This window comes from Myotis daubentonii, chromosome 10 (assembly GCF_963259705.1).
Source record: "Myotis daubentonii chromosome 10, mMyoDau2.1, whole genome shotgun sequence".
Taxonomy (NCBI): domain Eukaryota; kingdom Metazoa; phylum Chordata; class Mammalia; order Chiroptera; family Vespertilionidae; genus Myotis; species Myotis daubentonii.
Genome location: NC_081849.1, coordinates 72,351,638 through 72,371,711, shown reverse-complemented (window position 1 = coordinate 72,371,711; position 20,074 = coordinate 72,351,638). Strand labels below are relative to the sequence as shown.

The window sequence follows — 20,074 nt, the reverse complement described above, 5'->3', positions numbered from 1 at the left end:
GAATTGTGAAAAACAGTATGAAATTCCAACCTCAATATATAAAGAACATTTTGTGAAACTTCGGACTTATTAACATTTTTGAGAAAGAATTATAAAAGTACATAATAATAATTGGACAACTGCTTATCCTCCAGTAATGTGGAATTAATGAATAATTATTATTGAATAATAAATAATTATTATAATTACTATTAAATAATGGTAATTATTACACTACATGGACAACAGATATACTGTAACATGCTGCCCACATCCTATTTCAACATCTGACAACTTGGAAAATCCATTATCCTTTACTGCCTAATTTAAAAAGCTATAGTAACACTGTAAAGATGACCTCTATGATCCAACACAAACCTATCTCTTAGGGGGAGGCAGAGCTGGGGAGCCTTGCTTCTCTCAGCAATCTTGGCATCTACAAAATTGAGGATTTATTCTAATTAATTCAAGGTACAAGTGACTAGTTTGTACTATTATTAATATGGTGGATCTATGGTGATCTTATAGTATTTTATAATAACTGATGACTAAATCACTAGAATCCCAACTATGCAAAGCAGTAAAATTTCAAATTCCAAATGTGATTTTGCATACAATTGTCTAGTATATTAACACCAAGTGTACTAGAGACATGGAATGAAACAGTAACTGCAATTCAGTTTTCTTGAAATTTTAATATTAGAAATTGTTCGTATATCTCCTTCTTTTGGCTATTTTAACAATAAACTCCAAGAGTGGCATATTTATCCAATTAGAATTCTCTATGCCCCAACTTCTGATAAAGATAATAAGCAATGAAATGACACATAGTGAAGAAAGCATAAAGATTACGAACAAACAACAACTTAGTAAACTCTTGAATAATGGACAGTTGCTAACAAGGGCTTAAATTTAACATATTTACCTTAACTCTTGATGACTTCCTAGATCCTTCACGAAAGGCCTGAAATAAAATGGAATTCTGAGTTTTGAATATAATTAATATTTAAGAATCAATCGGTTCACTGAAGTCTCATAATAACAAAAAGTCAGTATAACCACCAGAACTAGGAGAATGTTTAAGTTAGAACGTAAAAAATATATATGATGCAATGCTAAGAAAAAGTCTGAGTTTTCTGTGTGATCAATATTACAATAATGGAAAATTATTTCCATTACTTATTTCCAAGTACTGTTCGATAAAAATTAGAAGGATATAAAAAATATTATAGTAATTCCTGTAAAATTCAGCTCCCACCACTTTCTATCTTACTCATCTAAAAAAACTGAAAAACTTACTTTTTTACATTTTGAAATGTTTTGTTCTTTCTCCCCACTTTTTTTCCTTCTTTTATCATTAACCTTAGAAACTCTTGAAGTAGTTAAAGTAATAGATGTTGGGGTATGCTGAAATGCAGTATACAATTCCACAGGAACCTCATCACCACTCTCAGTTGCACTGGTATCACCATCTTCAAGGCAAAATAAAAATTACTGCATGTGTAATACTTCTATTTCAAACAATAAGACAGCATTCCACACAAGAAACTATTATATATCCATTTTTCTGAAAAATACACATTTTTTTCACTTCTTCACTTATATTAAGATACATTTAAATGCAAGCTTCAGCCTGGCTGAAGTGGTTCGTTGTTTGAGCATCGACTTATGAACCAGGTGGTCACAGTATGATTCCCAGTCAGGGCACGTGCCAAGGTTACAGGCCAGTGCGGGGCATGCAGGACGCAGCCGAGAATGATTCTCTCTCATCATTGATGTTTCTATCTCTCTCTCCCTACCTTCCTCTCTGAAATCAATAAAAATATATTTTAACAACAAAAAAATGCAAACTATGAATGTCAGTTTTCATATTTAGGCTAGAAAGGCTAAAAAAGTTTGACAACACACTCAGATGGTGTGACTGTGGGAAACACGCAGTTGCATACATTGGCAAAGGAAATTTAAAATTCCCTGCAAAGGGTAGCCAAATCTAGCAAAATTCTATATGCACTCAGCCTTTCACTCAACAATCCCTTTTCTAGGGATCTACCCAAAGATAAAATGACAAAAGCACACAAAAACATATGCAAGAGAGTTTCATTGAAAGTACTATTTGTAATAAAAATAAAACAAAAAATGAAAACAACCCAAATGTCCATGAAACAGGAATAGTTCAATAAACTATGATTATCAAAACCAGTTGTATTGGTATCAGCATGTTTTAAACCAAAATGGAAGTTGTTGCAATGTTATACTTCTAAATTCTGTTCCTAAAAATGAAAGAAACACTATTCCAGCCAAAGCCGGTTTGGCTCAGCGGATAGAGCGTCGGCCTGCGGACTGAAAGGTCCCAGGTTCGATTCCGGTAAAGGGCATGTACCTGGGTTGCGGGCACTTCCCCAGTAGGGGATGTGCAGGAGGCAGCTGATCGATGTTTCTCTCTCATCGATGTTTCTAGCTCTCTAGCTCTCTCCCTTCCTCTCTGTAAAAAATCAATAAAATATATTAAAAAAAAAAAAGCTTTAAACAAAAAAACAAAACAAAAAAAAGAAACACTATTCCAAATAATAAACTAACGAATCCACATCTTTTCAAAGAGCAAACATATTTAACTTCTTTAAACCAATAGGTTACCTATGTATTTTCCTATACAATTAAAATTTTTTATTTATTTTCCTCTACTTTCCATATTTCCTACATTCTTATTCTATAATCTGTAAAAAAGAATATTTAAAAATCTTTATCTGAGACTGTAAATTATATACAATCAACATTCAGCAATAAGGTATTTCCATCGACTAAAAATATGCAGGCCACTTATTCTCTCAATCACACTAATCCTACTTACTATAGATCTTTTTCACCCACCTGACAAATTTTCCCTTTTTCGGCGTTGTAGTAGCACTGCTCTCTCTTTATCCAAACTCCTACATTTAAAATATTAGCATGATTATTATTTATCAAACTTCCATAAATTTAAATATAAAGCAGATTTGTTTTAAATGTGACAAACTTACAATTTCCTTAATGTTCTCACTGAAAAATCAACAGTATAAAATACATGTATTGCCCCTTGCCTCACATTAGATTTCATTTAGCATCATTAGCATTATATGCCAGTTTAGTGACTATAATTGCACTGTTAAGAAAAATCTTTTTTTATCGTAGGAAACGAGTATATCTTTTTTAAAGAAATTTTAATTGAATATTTAAAGCAAACAGTCTGGAAAAGAATGTTAACATGTGTAACAAAAGTTATAAATTAAATTTCTTAAAAGAAATGAATGACACTAAATTAAGAGTCTATTTGCATTATACCATTTGCCTAAAATTATTTCCACTTTTGAAATAATAAACACTAAACATTTAATTAAGTAAAATATTTCATTAACTTCCTTCAGTCTCCACTCATGAAGTACATTACATCATCAATAATAATTGTTTTACTTTATTTCCCCCTATATTTTACTGTCTAACTTATTAGTCTAGAGGTCAAATAACACTAGATAGTATTTTGAGATGGGAGAATAAGCGCTCTAGACCAATAAGGGCTGTAGACTAAGCCTACAACTTAGTAACAGACTTGCCTTAATGTCTACTAGGATATGCAACAATCCTATAGCACCAATGATAACTATCTTAGTCATCACAGAATGATGGCAGTTATTGCTCAATTGACTGCCTTCCCTAAAGGTCAGTTTTTAATCAACTCTTATTGATTAAAATAACATTTAACAACAGCTACTTATCCCACCAAAAAATAGCCCTAGCCGGTTTGGCTCATATATGATAATTGTTTTGTGGTTATGGTTATTTTTAAAAATTCTTTTATGTACATACACATAAATACATATATCTTGAAATACATAAAGATACATATGAATAAAATAATATATCTTGGATTTACATTAAAATAGTATGTGAAGGGGAGAAGAAATAGCAAAATAAATGAAAAAGGTTGTTGATAATTGTTGAAGCAGGGTGGTGGAAATATGTGGATTCAGTATACTATTTATTTTTATATAGGTTTGAAATATCCTAATAAAAATATTTTTTAAAACATACAAAAGGACCAGTAGGTGTGGCTCGGCAGTTAAGCGTCAACCTATGAACCGGAGGTCATGGTTCGATTCCTGGTCAGGGCACATGCCCAGGTTACAACTTGATCCCCAGGAGGGACATGCAGGAGGCAGCCAATCAATGATTCTCTCTCATCATTGATGTTTCTATCTGAAATCTATACAAATATATTAAAAATACAAAAGAAAAAAAAGAACAAAAAAGAAAAAAAGAGAAAGAACTCATGGACATGGACAACAGTGTGGTAATTTCAGAGGGAGGATGGTAGGTGGAGGTGAAAGAAGATAAAAGGGGGATAAGTGGTGATAAAAAAAAGAAAAGAAAAAGAAAACCTACAAAGAGGTATCACTTCACACCTGATAGAATGGCTACTATCAATAGATCAACAAACAAGTGCTGGGGTAGATGTGGAAAAAAGGGAACCCTAGTGCACACACAATGACACACAAAAAAGAAATGGGAGAAAAACACATGACTGCAAACCTATAAAATTCTGTAACTAAGGCAATGTCCTCTTAGTAACTCTTGAACAGAGTGCATTCCAGTGAAAAAACATGGCATCACATAGAAGATGCACTATTATTTCATGCATCATTAAAAAAGTAAAAATGCTACTAACTATAACATTATCAATAGATTCTTCCTGATGTTAGGATTGTCAGAATACAAAAACAAAAAACAACCCATTTTTATTCATACATAAATTTCTTTTAACTAAAGATTATATCAGTAAAATTATGAGCAATCTTATTGGTATGCACAACTTACCGAGGCTGACAACGTTCACATAGATATGTGTCAGGAATATGCTGCCTATCAATCCCCATGCAGTCAATATGTTGCCAAACACTTAAAAAAAAAAAAAAAAGCAAAAAGGAGAGCATATAAAGTATTTTTTAAATCATCCTTAAATTAAGATTTGATACTCCATTTAACTATCACTTAAGTGCCTACTTTGCATTTAATACTGTAAAAGTACTAAAAAGTGCTGTGAGGAATTTATAGAAATATGTCCTCAAGGAGATGTAAAAACAAGAGGACAAATACATTATATAGAATATAAATTTACAAAGCAAATATAATTTTAAACTGCAAAAGATATACATTATAAATATTATTAGCAATCACAAAGTAGAGAGCTCCACACTACTTGGAGTTAATGGGAAAAGCACCCTGGAAAACAATGAACTTGAATAGAATCTTGTTTGGGTCTTTAGGAAGAAAAGATTAATTACTATAGCAATGCTTTCTTCAAGTAGGCAGATATGAGGAGCAACAATCAGAATATGGTTAATATCTATGAAGAGGAATGTTCATTTTGAAAAAGAGAGAAGGCTAAACATGGATTAGTAATGTATAGTCAGATTATATAGGACTTGGAATGTCAGGATATGTGTAAATTTTTTCTAATTGGCAACAGATAACAATTAGAGGTGCTTTGATGGTATAAATTAATTCAAAGAAGAAACTGAAAGCAAAAAAAACCAACCCATAAATAAGAGGCTTTTCCAAAATTCCAGACCTGAGTTAAAGGAGAACAGAACTAGAATGATGGCAGAGATGAAGTTAATGAATCCAGAAAACATTCCTGAGGTTAGAGACTAAACCTACTCTGTTCTCTATTTTTAATAGAACACATGGACCGGCTTGAGGCAAACTTTTCAATTTGTGACTTTAATTGGTCTAAAGTTGACATATATGCCTATTTCTAAAAAAGTCATTTTTACATAATTAGCTACTTCTAATATATAAAGCTATGAAATTAACAATATCATACTGTTGTTCTTCACTTAACCGAAAATCTTGGGATAAGAACTAGTAGAAGGTGGAAGGCAATGGAATATATGCCTATATATATCAAAGATGTGGGGGCAGAGGGAGGAAAAAGAACAAACAAAGGCATGCCCAGCCAGTGTGTCTCAGTGGTTGAGTATGAAACAGAAGGTCAGAGTTCGATTCCCGGTCAGGGCACATGCCCAGTTTTCAGGCTCAATTCCCAGTGGGTGGCATGCAGGAGGCAGCCTATCAATGATTCTCTCTCATCATTGATGTTTATATCCCTCTTTCCCTCTCTCTTCCTCTCTGAAATAAAAATATTTATTTTTTAAAAAGGCAGAGCATTTTAAAGGGAGGGTTAGAATAACAAATTAAGTTAAATTTGGGGGATAAGCAATGATGTCATACAGAAAACAGAACTAGAAAATAAATAATCAGAGCTCTAGATGTCAAATTTGAAAGAGATGAGAATGAGCAGTAAGAATGAGCATTGAGTATATGAAAATACAGAGGCAATAAAAAAACAAGAATAAAAGAGAAATGCAATACACTACAAGTTAAGCAGTAAAAAAATAGAATGATAAAAAAGATTCATAACAAAGACAGCAGTTGCTGAGAAGCAAATACCTTGAGTAATACAAAAACTGTGAACTGTTCCTTCAAGATTTTGTAGATAGGTATAAATCCTAGGGACTATTTCATTATTTTCTAATAGGGATTATTCTATATTCTATATAGATCAATGTAATTAAATAAAAACACTTTAGATTATGCATTAAAATAAAAACATTGCAAATGGTATGTAACTTATCACAGACAAAATCAGCTAAAAGAAAGCTATTTTATATTACTGGTTAAAATATGAATTGAAAGATATTCTAGTAAGTAGCTAATAAAAATAATGAGGATAACAAGTTATCACTAAGGTTATTTTTTAATTTTTTAAATTTACTGAAGTGATTGCTCATGGTACTGATATGTGTCACAGGTTAATGAGAATTTATTTTTAAATTTAAAAATGTTTTTATTAATATGTTTTTATGAGTATTAACTCAAGTATTAAAATTACAACTTTCCATAAAAATAATATCAAATTTCACATTCCACTTAAGACTACCTTTTCCCCCCTTTTGGCAAAGTTAAACCAACTTTTTGAAATATAACCCTAACTGCATGTTTATATAACAATAACATCCAAACCTTAATCACTTAATCTAATAAATGGTAACAATATTACAAAATAATGCAAAGTAATTTACATTTGGCTCTAGGATGCATATTTATACTCACAATGGACTATTTCAAATCAAATAACAAAGCTATGACATAAGCACCAGACCCAGGGAATTCTGTAAAACTATCAAACTTTCTAACCCACTACAGTGCACTGCTTAAATAGTTTGATTCCCACACTCTGCAGGGGATGGACTCAGTAACTTTCAGGCTGAAATCCTACTGTTCCCTCTCCATCCTCCCCAACTCCCTCCCACCAGGAAAAAAAAAAAAAGAAAGAAAGAAAGGAAAAAGAAAACAAAGCCCCACTTTCTGTCCCAATCACACCTTCTCTAGGGGAAGAGGCCTTTCTTGGTGGTTGAACCAGGGTTGGGGGAGGGGAGACTGTGGTTCTGGTTCAAGGAGACTCCAGAGTGCTGCAAGGTTCAAGTCAAAAGGAGGTGAGAGAGTCAGGTCAAACAAACATCAATCAAAATGTATAATTTCCCCCAAACTGGAAAATCACAGTTGACTATACAGCACAAATAATTCCAAAAGAAATACACAGGACTCAATTCTCTTCTCATTTCTATCTTGTCTACTACTTTATGTTTTTATATTACTATTAAAAGAGTGACAAGAGAGATGTGATCCTATATGAATAATGATCAAAACTGATTGTCTAATAATTAATAATGAGGAGTTCTAATCAATTTTAAGACAGATTTTTCCCATAGGGGCTTTTTTTTGGAGCAAAACAGACTGCACTGATAATAGCAGAGGTCTCACTTAAAAATGCTTTCATAATTCCCTCAAAAGTGACTTTATCTTTTCCAACATTAACAATCAAAAGTAGTAACAGTCAACAAAAATAAACTAATGGTGTGAAATATTTTACCTGCATTTGTCACAACAGATCATGTATCCATCATCATGTGTAAAACCGCATATGCACCTGGTTACATCAGTACCATAACTTCCATCTTCAGATGTGCTGATTGTAGTAGCACTGGAAGTTTCATCAAAATTAGGAGTGGTAAATATGCCTACTTCATTTTTGCTAATAAGAACTGATGGAGGAGGTGAGGCCGGAGGTGTTGGAGGAGGACGAGCACCGTAATTATGGTCCTGGATTATTGAACACAAATACAGCACAATATAATTTCAACAATAATATGAACTAATAAGCAAGTTAAAATTCAATCCTTAATTTGAATATTCAAGATATATGAAAATGGCCCATTTCTTTCTTTCTTTTTAAACATTTATTTCAGAGAGGAAGGGAGAGGGAGAGAGAGATAGAGAGAAACATCAATGATGAGAGAGACTCATTGATTGGCTGCCTCATTCACACCCGCCACTGGGGATCGAGCCTGTATCCCAGGCATGTGCCTGTACCTGGAATTGAACCTGGGACCGTTCAGTTCGCAGGCCGACATTCTATCCACTGAGCCAAACCAGCTAGAGCCATTTCTTTCTTAATAGCTCTAAAATAATGACTTGGTGAAGCTAAATATTAAACCATAGTAGTGAGTGAAAATGTCAATCTATAACCTTGATCACCTTCACAATGATTTCCCTCAAACTCTACCCTCTCATCCCCCAAATCAGAAGATATCTTCACAGTCCTATTGGTTACATAGCTTCGCCTTCTAGGTAAAATCAGGTGCAAGATGTGAGAACAGAAGTAAAAAGAACTCAGGAATGTGAAGGCTAAAGAATAACAAAACAACTACAAAAGACATATTATCCCTATAAAGTATTAATAGGAGATTTTTCTAAAATTGGGTATTTTTTATTCTGGTCCAAATAGTAAAAATCTTTCATAATTATACCTTAATAATATCACAAATGTGTCCAGTTCTGCAACTGTTCTGATCTAAGCTCTGCCCCTTACTAGCTATGTAACACTGAGTAAGTCAAGTAAGATAAGCTTTCATTTTCTTAGCTATGAAACAGAGATGAAAATTACACCTTATCTCATGAGGTTGTTTTTGAAGATTAAATGAGGTATATGCAAAAATACTCACCACAGAGTCTGGCACGTAAGTGCTCCATAAATAGTAAATATATAATTTACTATATAAATTACTATATAATTTAGAATTAACAGTAGATAGGACAATTTTACTTAGTCTTTTTTTTCCATAACCATTTATACCCTCTATGCCCTCTTCCACCTCCACCCCCACAATCACCACACTGTTGTCCATGTCCATGAGTTCTCTATTTTTTTCCCCCTCAATCTTTTCACCACTCGCAACAGCGTTCCCCACCCCCCACCCCCCACCCCCAACAAAGCTGTCTGTCTGCTCTGAGTCTGTCTCTAGTTTGCTTGGTAGTTCAGTTTGTTCATTAAATTAGACATATGAGTGAAATCCTATGGTACTTGCCTTTCTCTGACTGGCTTATTTCACTTACATAATGTTCTCCATTATGGTAACAGTAGAGGAATGTGCCCTAGCCGGTTTGGCTCAGTGGATAGAGTGTTGGCCCTTGGACTGAAGGGTCCCAGGTTCAATTCTGGGCAAGGGCATCTACCTTGGTTGCAGGCTCAATCCCCAGCCCTGGGCGAGTCCAGGAGACAATCAATCGATGTGTCTCTCTCACATTGATGTTCATGTCTCTCTCTTTCTCTCCCCCTCCCTTCTACTCTCTCTAAAAATCAATGAAAAAATATCATCGGATTAACAAAACAAACAAAAAGAAAGAAAAGAAAGAATGTATTTTAACACCAAGCTATTAATAGCATAAAATACAAAATAACAGTAATAATAACACTTCTAAAGAATTCCTTATAGAATTGTAACTCCTTGAATATAGTTAGATCAATGAAATATTAAGCTATTAATTATGTACCTGTTTAGATAGTATAAAACAAGTATGTTTTCCAAGTATTCAGTTTTAAGTACAATGCCACACACATCTACTTTCAACTTCTAGATATAAGAAATAGCCTTCAAAACACACACACACACACACACACACACACACACACACACCCTTCTTAAGAAATGCTTGACACTTACCGCATAGGGCAAACCAATGTAACTGTGTGAATGATGCGAGCTGCTGGTATACAACTGGTGGGGATAACTGTTGGATTTCTCAACTACCACAGGGCTAGCTTCTACGGATTCTGGTCTGGAGGGGAAAAAGTTGTATCAAAGAGAATTCCATTCATTTTTTTCCTTTTAATCAACTTAAAATTATAAGCACTTAGTTTATTGGCTATACAAATAAAATGTCTTGTTGTAACTGAGAGTCATTATTTATTTTGCCATTGCCAATAAAATGTCTTTTTGTAGTAGACAGACACCCTGTGGATAAGATATATCCTATCTAGATTCCATATGATAAAACTTTTGTTTAATTAAAATAAATGTCCTGTCTGCTGCTGTGGCTCAGTGGTTGGGTATTGACCTATGAACCAGGAGGTTACAGTTCGATTCCCAGTTAGGGCACATGCCTGAGTTGTCGATGTCCAGTGGTGGGGGGTGTGGGAGGCAGCTGGTCAATGATTCTCTGTCATAATTGATGTTTGTCTCTCTCCCCCTCTCCCTTCCTCTCTGAAATCAATAAAAATATATATTTTTAAATTACATAGACAGAAGAAGTAGATTTTAGCAATTCCTGATCTACATTACTATTATTAATACAACATGTAGGAATTATGGCCAGAGTAGAAACTTTTTTTTTTAAGCAGCAGAGTGAAGGTTTATTTACAAGGAAAGGAAATACACTCCCATGTAATGTGATGGGCAGCTTGGCAGGCCAAAGTGGAGCCATGTGACTCTTATTTGGGAGTTCAGAGGGTGACACCCCTGCCTACCACCCTGGGCAGGAGCACAGCCCCCTCCTCGGGTCCCACACACACCTCCTCACGCTGCCAGGCTGCCCGGGGCGCTGGGGGGCTGGTCAGACCACACCCTGGGGGTCCTGTCCCCACTCCGTCATGTGGGCCTGTGTTTGCTGGTCTGGGTTTGTCAAGTCTCCCATGTACCCTCCAGGCCCAGCGGCCTCTCCCAGCCCCTGGCTATCTGGCTGACACACTAACACTCCTTATGTTAATCCTGAGGAGAAATCTTACAAATTTAGGGAGTGGTGATATTGGCAAGGTCGACACAGTGGAGGAATTTCCAGATTAACTCTTAAGGATTTAGATTAAACACTGAATATATTTCAAACGAGTACTGCCAAAACTTTTATATTTTGGAGTTAGAAATAAAAAATAAAGCTTTTAGTACAGCATGTAAACAAATCATAAATACTTTGCATAACCTCATGATTCAAATTAAAGCTGCAGCACTGATAAGCTGGCAATGTAAAAAGGCAGAAATACTTTATCAACATCCTCATTTCTTATGGTATCTTCCCTGCCAGGTAAGTATAAGATCCTTATTTCTAATAACACTTCTTACTAAAAGTAATTTTTAAAAGGTTAACAAGTTGAGCATCATGCTATGAACCAGGAGGTCACGGTTTGATTCTGGAGGCACATGCTTGGGTTGCGGGCTCCATCCCCAGTGGGGGACGTGCAGGAAACAGCGGGTCAATGATTCTCTCTCATCACTGATGTTTCTATTTCTCTCCCTCTCCCTCTGAAATCAATAAAAATATATTTCAAAAAACACATTAACAATTGTTGGACAACAGATATACATAGAAGAGTTCTTAAAACGTCCCATGATGATAGATATCCTCAAAGCTCTTCATTGCCAGAACACCATAAATCTGAAGACAATGTGACCAATACCAAAAGTCAAACATCCTTTGGTCCAGTAACACCATCTTTGGAAATTTATCACAAGAAAGTAATCCCACTATTAAAGACTTGCAGGATTGAGATGTTCATTGAAATACTCTTCATAAAACTAGATATAAGAGCAGAAATCATTCAAATGTCCAATCAATAGAAAACAATAATTAAATCTGAGCAAACCTACCATGTTTACATATGTATAACAGTTCAACAGAAACTCATACTAATAAAAATCACGATATTAAAGTCAAAGAAGTTTTCCTCAAAACCTCCTGAAATAGTATCACAAATCTTTAATAAATTTTTAATGACAGGACTAAATATGCAATAATAATTTTTGTCAATAGTTGCTACAGTGCTCTGTTTAGCCAGTTTCTGTATATTCACATAAATACTGACTTAGTATGCTGGTATAACATTTATCATCAAGTAACAATCTGCAACCCCTAAGAGATCATGGATTTAGGCAAGAGATAACTATGGAAGCTAAAATCTTGAAAGATTGAAAGCTGATGAATAGATAAGGTTAACAACAGCCTGTTGATCACTTATCACTACCAAGCTAGACAACCAAGTTTATTATGTGCCTCTTCTAATGCTATGCAATAGAAATTACAAAGTCCAACATAGAAAATATCATGCTAAAAAGAAAAATGAGAGGAAAGTGGGGAGTGGAATTTGAGGCTAATCACATCTCTAGTTCTAAATGCCAGGTAGAATATTACATATCAAATTCAGAATGTTGAAACTTTTATAGGCCAAATGACCAGTTTCTTCAACAGGGTGTATATGGTGTCAAATTTAAAAGGTTGTCACAGATGAAAAGAGATTCAAGAGACATTTCAATCAAATACAATGTATGGATCTTGTTTGGATCCCAATTTGAACACACCAATTACAAAAAGCCATTTTTGAGACAAGTGAGGGAAAGCTGAAGATGAGCTGGTATTTAAGGGTACTTTATATTAAGGAAATATTCTTAATTGTTATAATACTGAGATAATCGTATTGTGGTTTTTTTAAAAAGTCCCTATCTGTTAGTGATGTACACTGAAGAATATATAGGTGTAAGGATTTGCTTTAAAAGATGTGAGGATTTGCTTTATAATACTTTAAATAAAACTTTAGGATAGAGAAAACAAGGTTGGCAAAACTGTGAATAATGCTAAAGCTGAGTAAGGGCCACTTGGGATAATTATACTGTTCTCCCTACTGCTGTATGTAGTTTTGTATTTCTTTACTAAAAAATGTTTTCTTAGGTTCCCCAAGTTACTTTAAAATCTTACATTTAATATATTTTACACAATGGGTACCTGGAAGAATGGCATACTATCTCTTTTCCTCCCAACTCAGGAAGATGTCTTCAGCATTTCTAAACATCTGTGTGTGGAATCTCTCTTAACCCTTTAATTTCAACACATTTCTCAAGGCTTACTTCAAAGTGCTCTTTAAGAAGCACTTTCCTGATTGCTTCAACTCATCATCTATAATAATAAAAGCATAATATGCTAATTAGACTGGACGTCCTTCTGGATAACCAACCTCCAGATGAAGCTGGGCTGTGAGGGAAGCCAGGGTCCTGGGGGCTGGAGGGAAGCTGGTGCTGGCAGCCGGGGGAAGAAGGCCTACTCTAGCACGAATTTCATGCATTGGGCCTCTAGTAATTTTACAAAGCCTATGGGTACATATAGCACTTATTTACTGTATTGTTAATGTATTACTTTTTATGTAATATTTTTGTATGCTGCCCACCACCTTCTCACATGCATTTATTTTCTCTCCCAAACTCCATCAAAATTAACAAGTTTTCTCCAGTAGAAAGAATACAGAATTGGGACTTAACATGTCTGTGGCTGGCCATTCAATAGATATTTCTAAATTTGAGTTTCTTATTTGTAAAGTGGAAATAAATATACCTGTACTTCACCTTCTTTCCAGCAATATGAATGAAGCGCAAATGATACAAAGAATACGAAAAAGAATTTTCTCAATTATAATGCATTATACAGATGTGTAACACTACTTATTTGATCAGAAATGCCCAAATGTAACTGACTATTCAGTCTGAAGTTGCTTTTAAATTATTTTAAAAACTTAACTCCACAATAATTCAAACTTCTAATAAAGTGGTTCTAAGTGGTCCTGGCCCAGTAGCTCAATTAGAGCATTGTCCCGATAAATCAAGGATTCAGGTTCAATCCCCAGTCAGGGCACATACTAGACTCGACCAATGAATGTATTAATAAGTGAAACAACAAATCTCTCTCACTCTCCATTCCTCTCTCACTCTCAACAAATGGTTCTAAATATGAGTCGAGCTGGACATATTCTAAATAAATCACTAAATATGTAAGATATCAAAACATTGTTAATATGTAAATCATTTAATTAAGCAATAAATATGTAATGTGTACTAAAATAAACTCCTTATAAAGTTTATTTTTTGAACTATACTCCCATAACTCCCAGAATTATGTTGAAATAGGTGCCTTGAAATAAAATGGTTCCTTTGTAAAGCAGATTTTTAAAATATATTTTCTTAAAGTTGAGTCCATACATACATCTGAATTTTTCACATACTAGAATAAACTTTACATCAAGAAATATAATCTGTAATCATAAACCTGTAATGTGGATATAATAATGTTTTAAAATTCTAAGTTGGTAATCCAGGACATTAAATTAATCAGAAAAACAAAGTAAGTTTTATTGTTACACTGAAAATTTATGTATCATTAATCTAACAGGAATACAGAGCAATATACATACATAAATCATTTTTCTATACATTACTTTCTTGATTTCTTTTATTGACATTATAAACTCTAGGAGACAAGGACTTATTACTGCAGAAAAGATTATTTACTATAAGCAAAATAGAATATAGATAGAAAATGGTGTAACATAATGGGATTAATGTTCTAGTTTTAGTTCCAATTTCTGCTTAAACCATTCATAATTTCAATACAAAAGCTATTAAGCAAGGAATCAGTGTCATTGGCAGCAGAAAAACTATAAATGTTTAAATTGTTTTTAAATTAATAATTTTAAAGTTTCTGGTTTCAAATATTTTTACAAGGGCTATATAAAGATATATTTAGCCTTAAGCATGTCAATGAAAAATCCACACAATTTTATGGAATACTTAATACTATATATATGTATGTAAGGTTTACATATATTAACAAGATCTGACACAATGCATTAGATTCATTGCTCACACAGTTTAATATCCAACAGGTTAAACCAAAAAGTAGTATGTGAGTTCCTTGGAGAGAAGTGACTATTTTACTCAAAACCTCTGTAAAGGGCCCAGCTGGTGTGGCTCAGTGATTGAGCATTGACCCATGCACCAAGAATCGAACCCGTTCAGGGCACATGTCTGGGTTCGGGCTCAATCAATCTCCAATGAGGTCTGTGCAGAAGGCAACCAATCAATGTTTCTCTCTTATTGATTTTCCTATCTAACTCTCTTCCTTCCTATCTCTGTAAAAATCAATAAAAACACATTTTAAAAAAAAATCTTTGTAAGGGAACAAAGTTCATCCCTACACTTTGTTGCCATCTATAAATCCCATTCACATAATTTTTGTCTCAGTTTTTTGGTGGATTTAACTTACAGTCAAAGGAGTACACAAAACTGTAATTCAACAAATAGTTCTATGATAATGTTCACTACATGTTTAAGGTACCTTCTTAGATGCTGGAGAGAATAAAAAAATATATAAAACATACTCATATCTCTCAAAGAGATTCTGATCTTGGAAGGAGCAGTAAGTTAGCAAAAAGAGATGGGTATACAAAATCCACCAATAGGATAATGCCATGAAAAAGGTATAGATGGATAAATGATTAACAAAACCCTTTCCTCTTGCCCGGGCCAAGTGGCTCAATTGATTAGAGCATCATTCTTTGCATCAAAAGGCTTTGGGTTCGATCCCCAGTTGGGGCAGGTATGGGAGGCAACGATTCAATGTTTCTCTTTCATGTCGATGTTTCTCTCCCCCTTTTTTTCTCTCTAAAAATCAATCAAAACATCCTCAGGTGAGAATTTAAAAACAAAACAAAAAAACCCACCTTTCCTCTTCAGCATGAGTCTTTTTTTTAAATATATTTTTTATTGATTTCAGAGAGGAAGAGGGAGGGAGAGAGAGAGAGAAACATCAATGATGAATGATAATCATTGATCAGCTGCCTGCTGCATGTCCCCTACTAGGGATCGAGACTACAACCTGGCACGTGCCCTTGACCAGAATCGAACCTGGGACCCTTCAGTCTACAGGCCAATGCTTTATCCACTGAACCAAACTGGCTAGGGCGAGACTTTGATCATTAGTTAACTTTCTACCTCCGTTCACTAAAAAAAACCTGATAATTTACTGTATTGCTAGGTACATTAATAAAAATAGCCCTTGATTGGGAAATTAATTGTAACTGGACTGGAAAAACTATAAATACTTGATGTAGATGCCACAGAACAGAACTTCCCCCAAATGCAGTAACTACTAACTGGCATGTCCCTTGAAGGAACCTAGAAGTCTATGCTTGTGGCAAGAAATACTGGCTACTAAGGGACATGAGACTTCTAAATCTGGGAGACTCTCACACGAGTCCAATGTGGATCTTGTCTCCTTGTACCTGACTAGTCACCTTGGGAGCCAAAGAAAATAGTTCCTGGATGGCGGGCTGTATTCCTACATGGTCTCACATAGAGAGCAACATCTGATATTAATCTCTGACAAGCTGTGGCTCTTGTCCTACATACCATGTAGAGTAGTGCTAAGTATGGTTTATGATAGTTTTGTAAGTCTGAAATGTTTAGTTGAATCTAGAAAGATCTCCTTGAAGGAGTTGAAAAGGTCAGATTTTAGAATCTAGTTTCTAGGGGGTTCAAGAAAAGGATACATCTACCTGAGTAATAGGAAAGATAAGAAATAACATTGAGGTTTTGTTAAAGGTGAGAATGCTTCTGAAAGATATATAGGACTTTGAATATTTGAGTTTTATACCAGGAATATCTTCTACTGAAAAAAAAATTAATTAAAAAACCGGTAATGATGGAGAAAGACAATATCCATGCATATGCAAAAAGACAGAAAAAAATGGCATGGGGAGTCTTCAAGGACCATAAGTCAGTCAGACTTCAGGGTAGTGTTTATTTCGCTGTTTTTTAAAAAATTAATAATATACAAACCCCTATAATAGAGAGAAAGAGATTTTTCTTTGTAGATTTAGAAACATCATGTTAAAGTAGGACATTAGGTGTTCTGTGTATCAAAACCATTGAATACAAATTCAAGAACTTGCACAAATTTCATGGCAGTATTCCATATGAAGTGGCGGTTATCCAGGATGATTCTAAACATAAATGTTTTCTAGCTCAAAATTAAAACAGCAAAAATTTTTAACTTCCTATTACTCAGAGCCCATTGGGAACTACATCATAGACCTCAGTTTGATTTGCACTGATTAAACAAACATAATAAAGAGCCTAATGTTTGCCAGGGACTATAAGATATAAAGATAAGACACTGTCTATCTTTAAAAAACTTACAATTATACAGTTTTCATTCATTCTATAAACATTTGAGCACACATTAAGTAGAAGACACTAACATGCTGGAAATTAAAATATAAAGATGTGAAAGAAGTGGCTCTTTTCAAGAAAATAATGTATGGGGAAAAAGTCTATCAATGATTACAGTAGTGACATCAGAGGTAGGCATAGCGGCTCTTCATAATAGTAGTCATATTTTTAAAGTTTTTTTTTAAATTTTTTTAGAGAGAGGAGAGAATAGAAACATCAATGAAAGAGAAACTATCAATCAACTGACTCTTGCACACACCTACTGGGGATTGATCAACCCCACAACACGGGCATGTGCCCTCACGGGGAATCGAACCCCAACCTCTTGGTGCATAGGAACACACCCAACCAACTGAGCCACACCAGCTGGATAATAGTCTGCCAGACTTCGTCCCCTTTCCCCGTTTACAAACAAGTTACCTTTGCTCAGTTCTTTGCTCTACTGAAAAGCTTAGTATTCTGTCTAGTTTCAAAGTGATCCTTATGAGTGTATGGTGGCCAGGGTACAAACTGGCTACTTTTTTATCTAAGAAGGGATTATTAAAATGTGCAACTTGCTATTACAACTAATAATTTTGTAATTTTATCCTTAAGTTCCTTCCAGTTGATCTTAGTCAAAAGGCCAAGAACAATCCTTAAGTTCCTTTCATTATCAAGTACAGGACCAACCCACCTTGATGATTTATCTACATTAATTTTTATTAGGTACAGAACAGTGCCCATTAACCACTCTTAGATGCATCTGACACTGAGTTGCTTTCAATGACCATGTGGAAATGAAAAACTAAAATATTTTATTACTAAAAGAAGACTTAACTCTTGGTAATCTCTGAATCTATTAATTACACTACCAACAAGAAGCTCCCAATAATCCTCTGCAGCCTTCCTTCTTATAATGTGTTTTGTAAACTTTACCAAACTAGTGTCATTTGCCAAATATGCTTCAAGCTATCTTTTCATCCACTGAATTTCTAGTTATTAAATGATAGGCCAAACTTCTTTGAATCTACTTTTCTCCTTAATAGACTATTCTGAATTCTGAAAGAAACCTTTTTAAAAATATATATATTTTATTGATTTTTTACAGAGAGGAAGAGAGAGGGATAGAGAGTTAGAAACATCGATGAGAGAAACATTGATCAACTGCCTCCTGCACACCTCCTACTGGGGATGTGCCCACAACCAAGGTACATGCCCTTGACTGGAATCGAACCTGGGACCTTTCAGTCCACAGGTCGACGCTCTATCCACTGAGCCAAACCGGTTAGTGCTGAAAAGAAACCTTCTATTTGGTTGTTTTCTTTATAACAGAATCTTTTATTTGGCTCTTTAGCCACACAAAGCTTGAATCAGCTTCAAGTGCCTATTTTTCACATTACCATACCATATAGCACATTACCATAGAGCTTCCAAAGAGTATCTTTACGTAGGCTCTAGAGTTGAGAAAATAAAATCATATTTTAAACTGTTACTTTTTAACTATATGATCTGGGAAATTTCGTTTCAAATAAAGAGAATGTGATTTAAAATATCCTAGTCAAAATATAATCATTCAAAAAAAATACCACCACTTGCGGTATTTCTATGAGAAAGTTGGTTTTTAAAAAAAATATTTTTTAAACTGATTATAGAGAAAGGAAGGGAAAGGGATAAAGAGATAGAAACCATTGATGACATGGATCAGCTGCCTCCTGCATACCCCCTACTGGGGATTGAGCCTGAAACCCGTACATGTGTCCTGACCGGAAATTGAACCCTGGTTCATGGGTCGATGCTCAGTCCACTGTCACACCAGTCAGGCATTAAACTTCTTATATAGAAGAATTTTATATCCCTTCTATTTCTACATTGTCCTAATGTAGTCTATTATGGTCAGTACACAGTCAGTTACTCAGATAATGTATGTAATAAACTTCAATTCCTCTCTAGTTGCTCTTTTCTTTCTTGTTAATCCTCACCCGAAGATATTTTTTCCATTGATTTTTAGACAGAGTGGGAGGAAAGGGAGGGGGAGGAGAAGAATGGGGGGGGGGGAGCATCAGTATGAGACACATTGATTGGTTGCCTTTCTCATGCACCCCCTACAGGGGCCAGGGATCAAACCTACAACTCAGGAATGTGCCCTTGACTGGGATTCAAACCTGCAACCCTTCAGTGCATGAGCCTACCACTGAGCAACAGTGGCCAGGGCTCTAGTTCCTCTTTTAATTCTCCTACTTTCCTACTACCTTTTAGTCTTTCCCAGCTTCCTGAAAATAGGTACTAACTAGAACTGCTACTTTACTAGTAAAGAACTATAACATTGAACTCACTGAAATCCCACCAATTGTGTAAGATTTTTTTTACATACAAGGGACATTTTGTTCAATAACCCTTTACACCTTTCTGCAATGAAGCTGTAAAATATAGGGTGGGGCAAAAAAGAGGTTTACAGTTGCTCATATGGAAAATAATACAGTAATTAATAATAATACAATCCAAGAATAAACTGTCTCATATACTCACAACTGTAAACTCCTTTTGCCCCACCCTGTATATCTAGCTTTAGTTTTCTCTCTCCTTAACAGAAATAAATTAGCTAAGATATGAGCATTCAACAATCACTCCTGTAAAATAAACCAAGAGACACTCAAGCAATATAATTTATGACTCAATAGTTGCTATATGCCAGGCTGAAG

The 20,074-nt window shown here is 34.7% G+C and overlaps 1 protein-coding gene across 5 annotated transcripts in view; it reads right to left on the bottom strand.

The window, feature by feature from the left end:
• KMT2E (lysine methyltransferase 2E (inactive)) overlaps positions 1 to 20,074 on the bottom strand; it is a 91,405-nt gene that overhangs the window by 33,163 nt on the left and 38,168 nt on the right. For all 5 annotated transcript variants that reach the window (XM_059712772.1, XM_059712771.1, XM_059712773.1 and 2 more), the window contains 6 exons: positions 10,077 to 10,191; positions 7,946 to 8,175; positions 4,828 to 4,908; positions 2,848 to 2,906; positions 1,279 to 1,451; positions 905 to 943 (listed from right to left, as the gene is read on the bottom strand). In XM_059712772.1, coding sequence (XP_059568755.1) covers positions 905 to 943; positions 1,279 to 1,451; positions 2,848 to 2,906; positions 4,828 to 4,908; positions 7,946 to 8,175; positions 10,077 to 10,191 — 697 coding nt within the window. The remainder of the gene's footprint in view (positions 1 to 904; positions 944 to 1,278; positions 1,452 to 2,847; positions 2,907 to 4,827; positions 4,909 to 7,945; positions 8,176 to 10,076; positions 10,192 to 20,074) is intronic.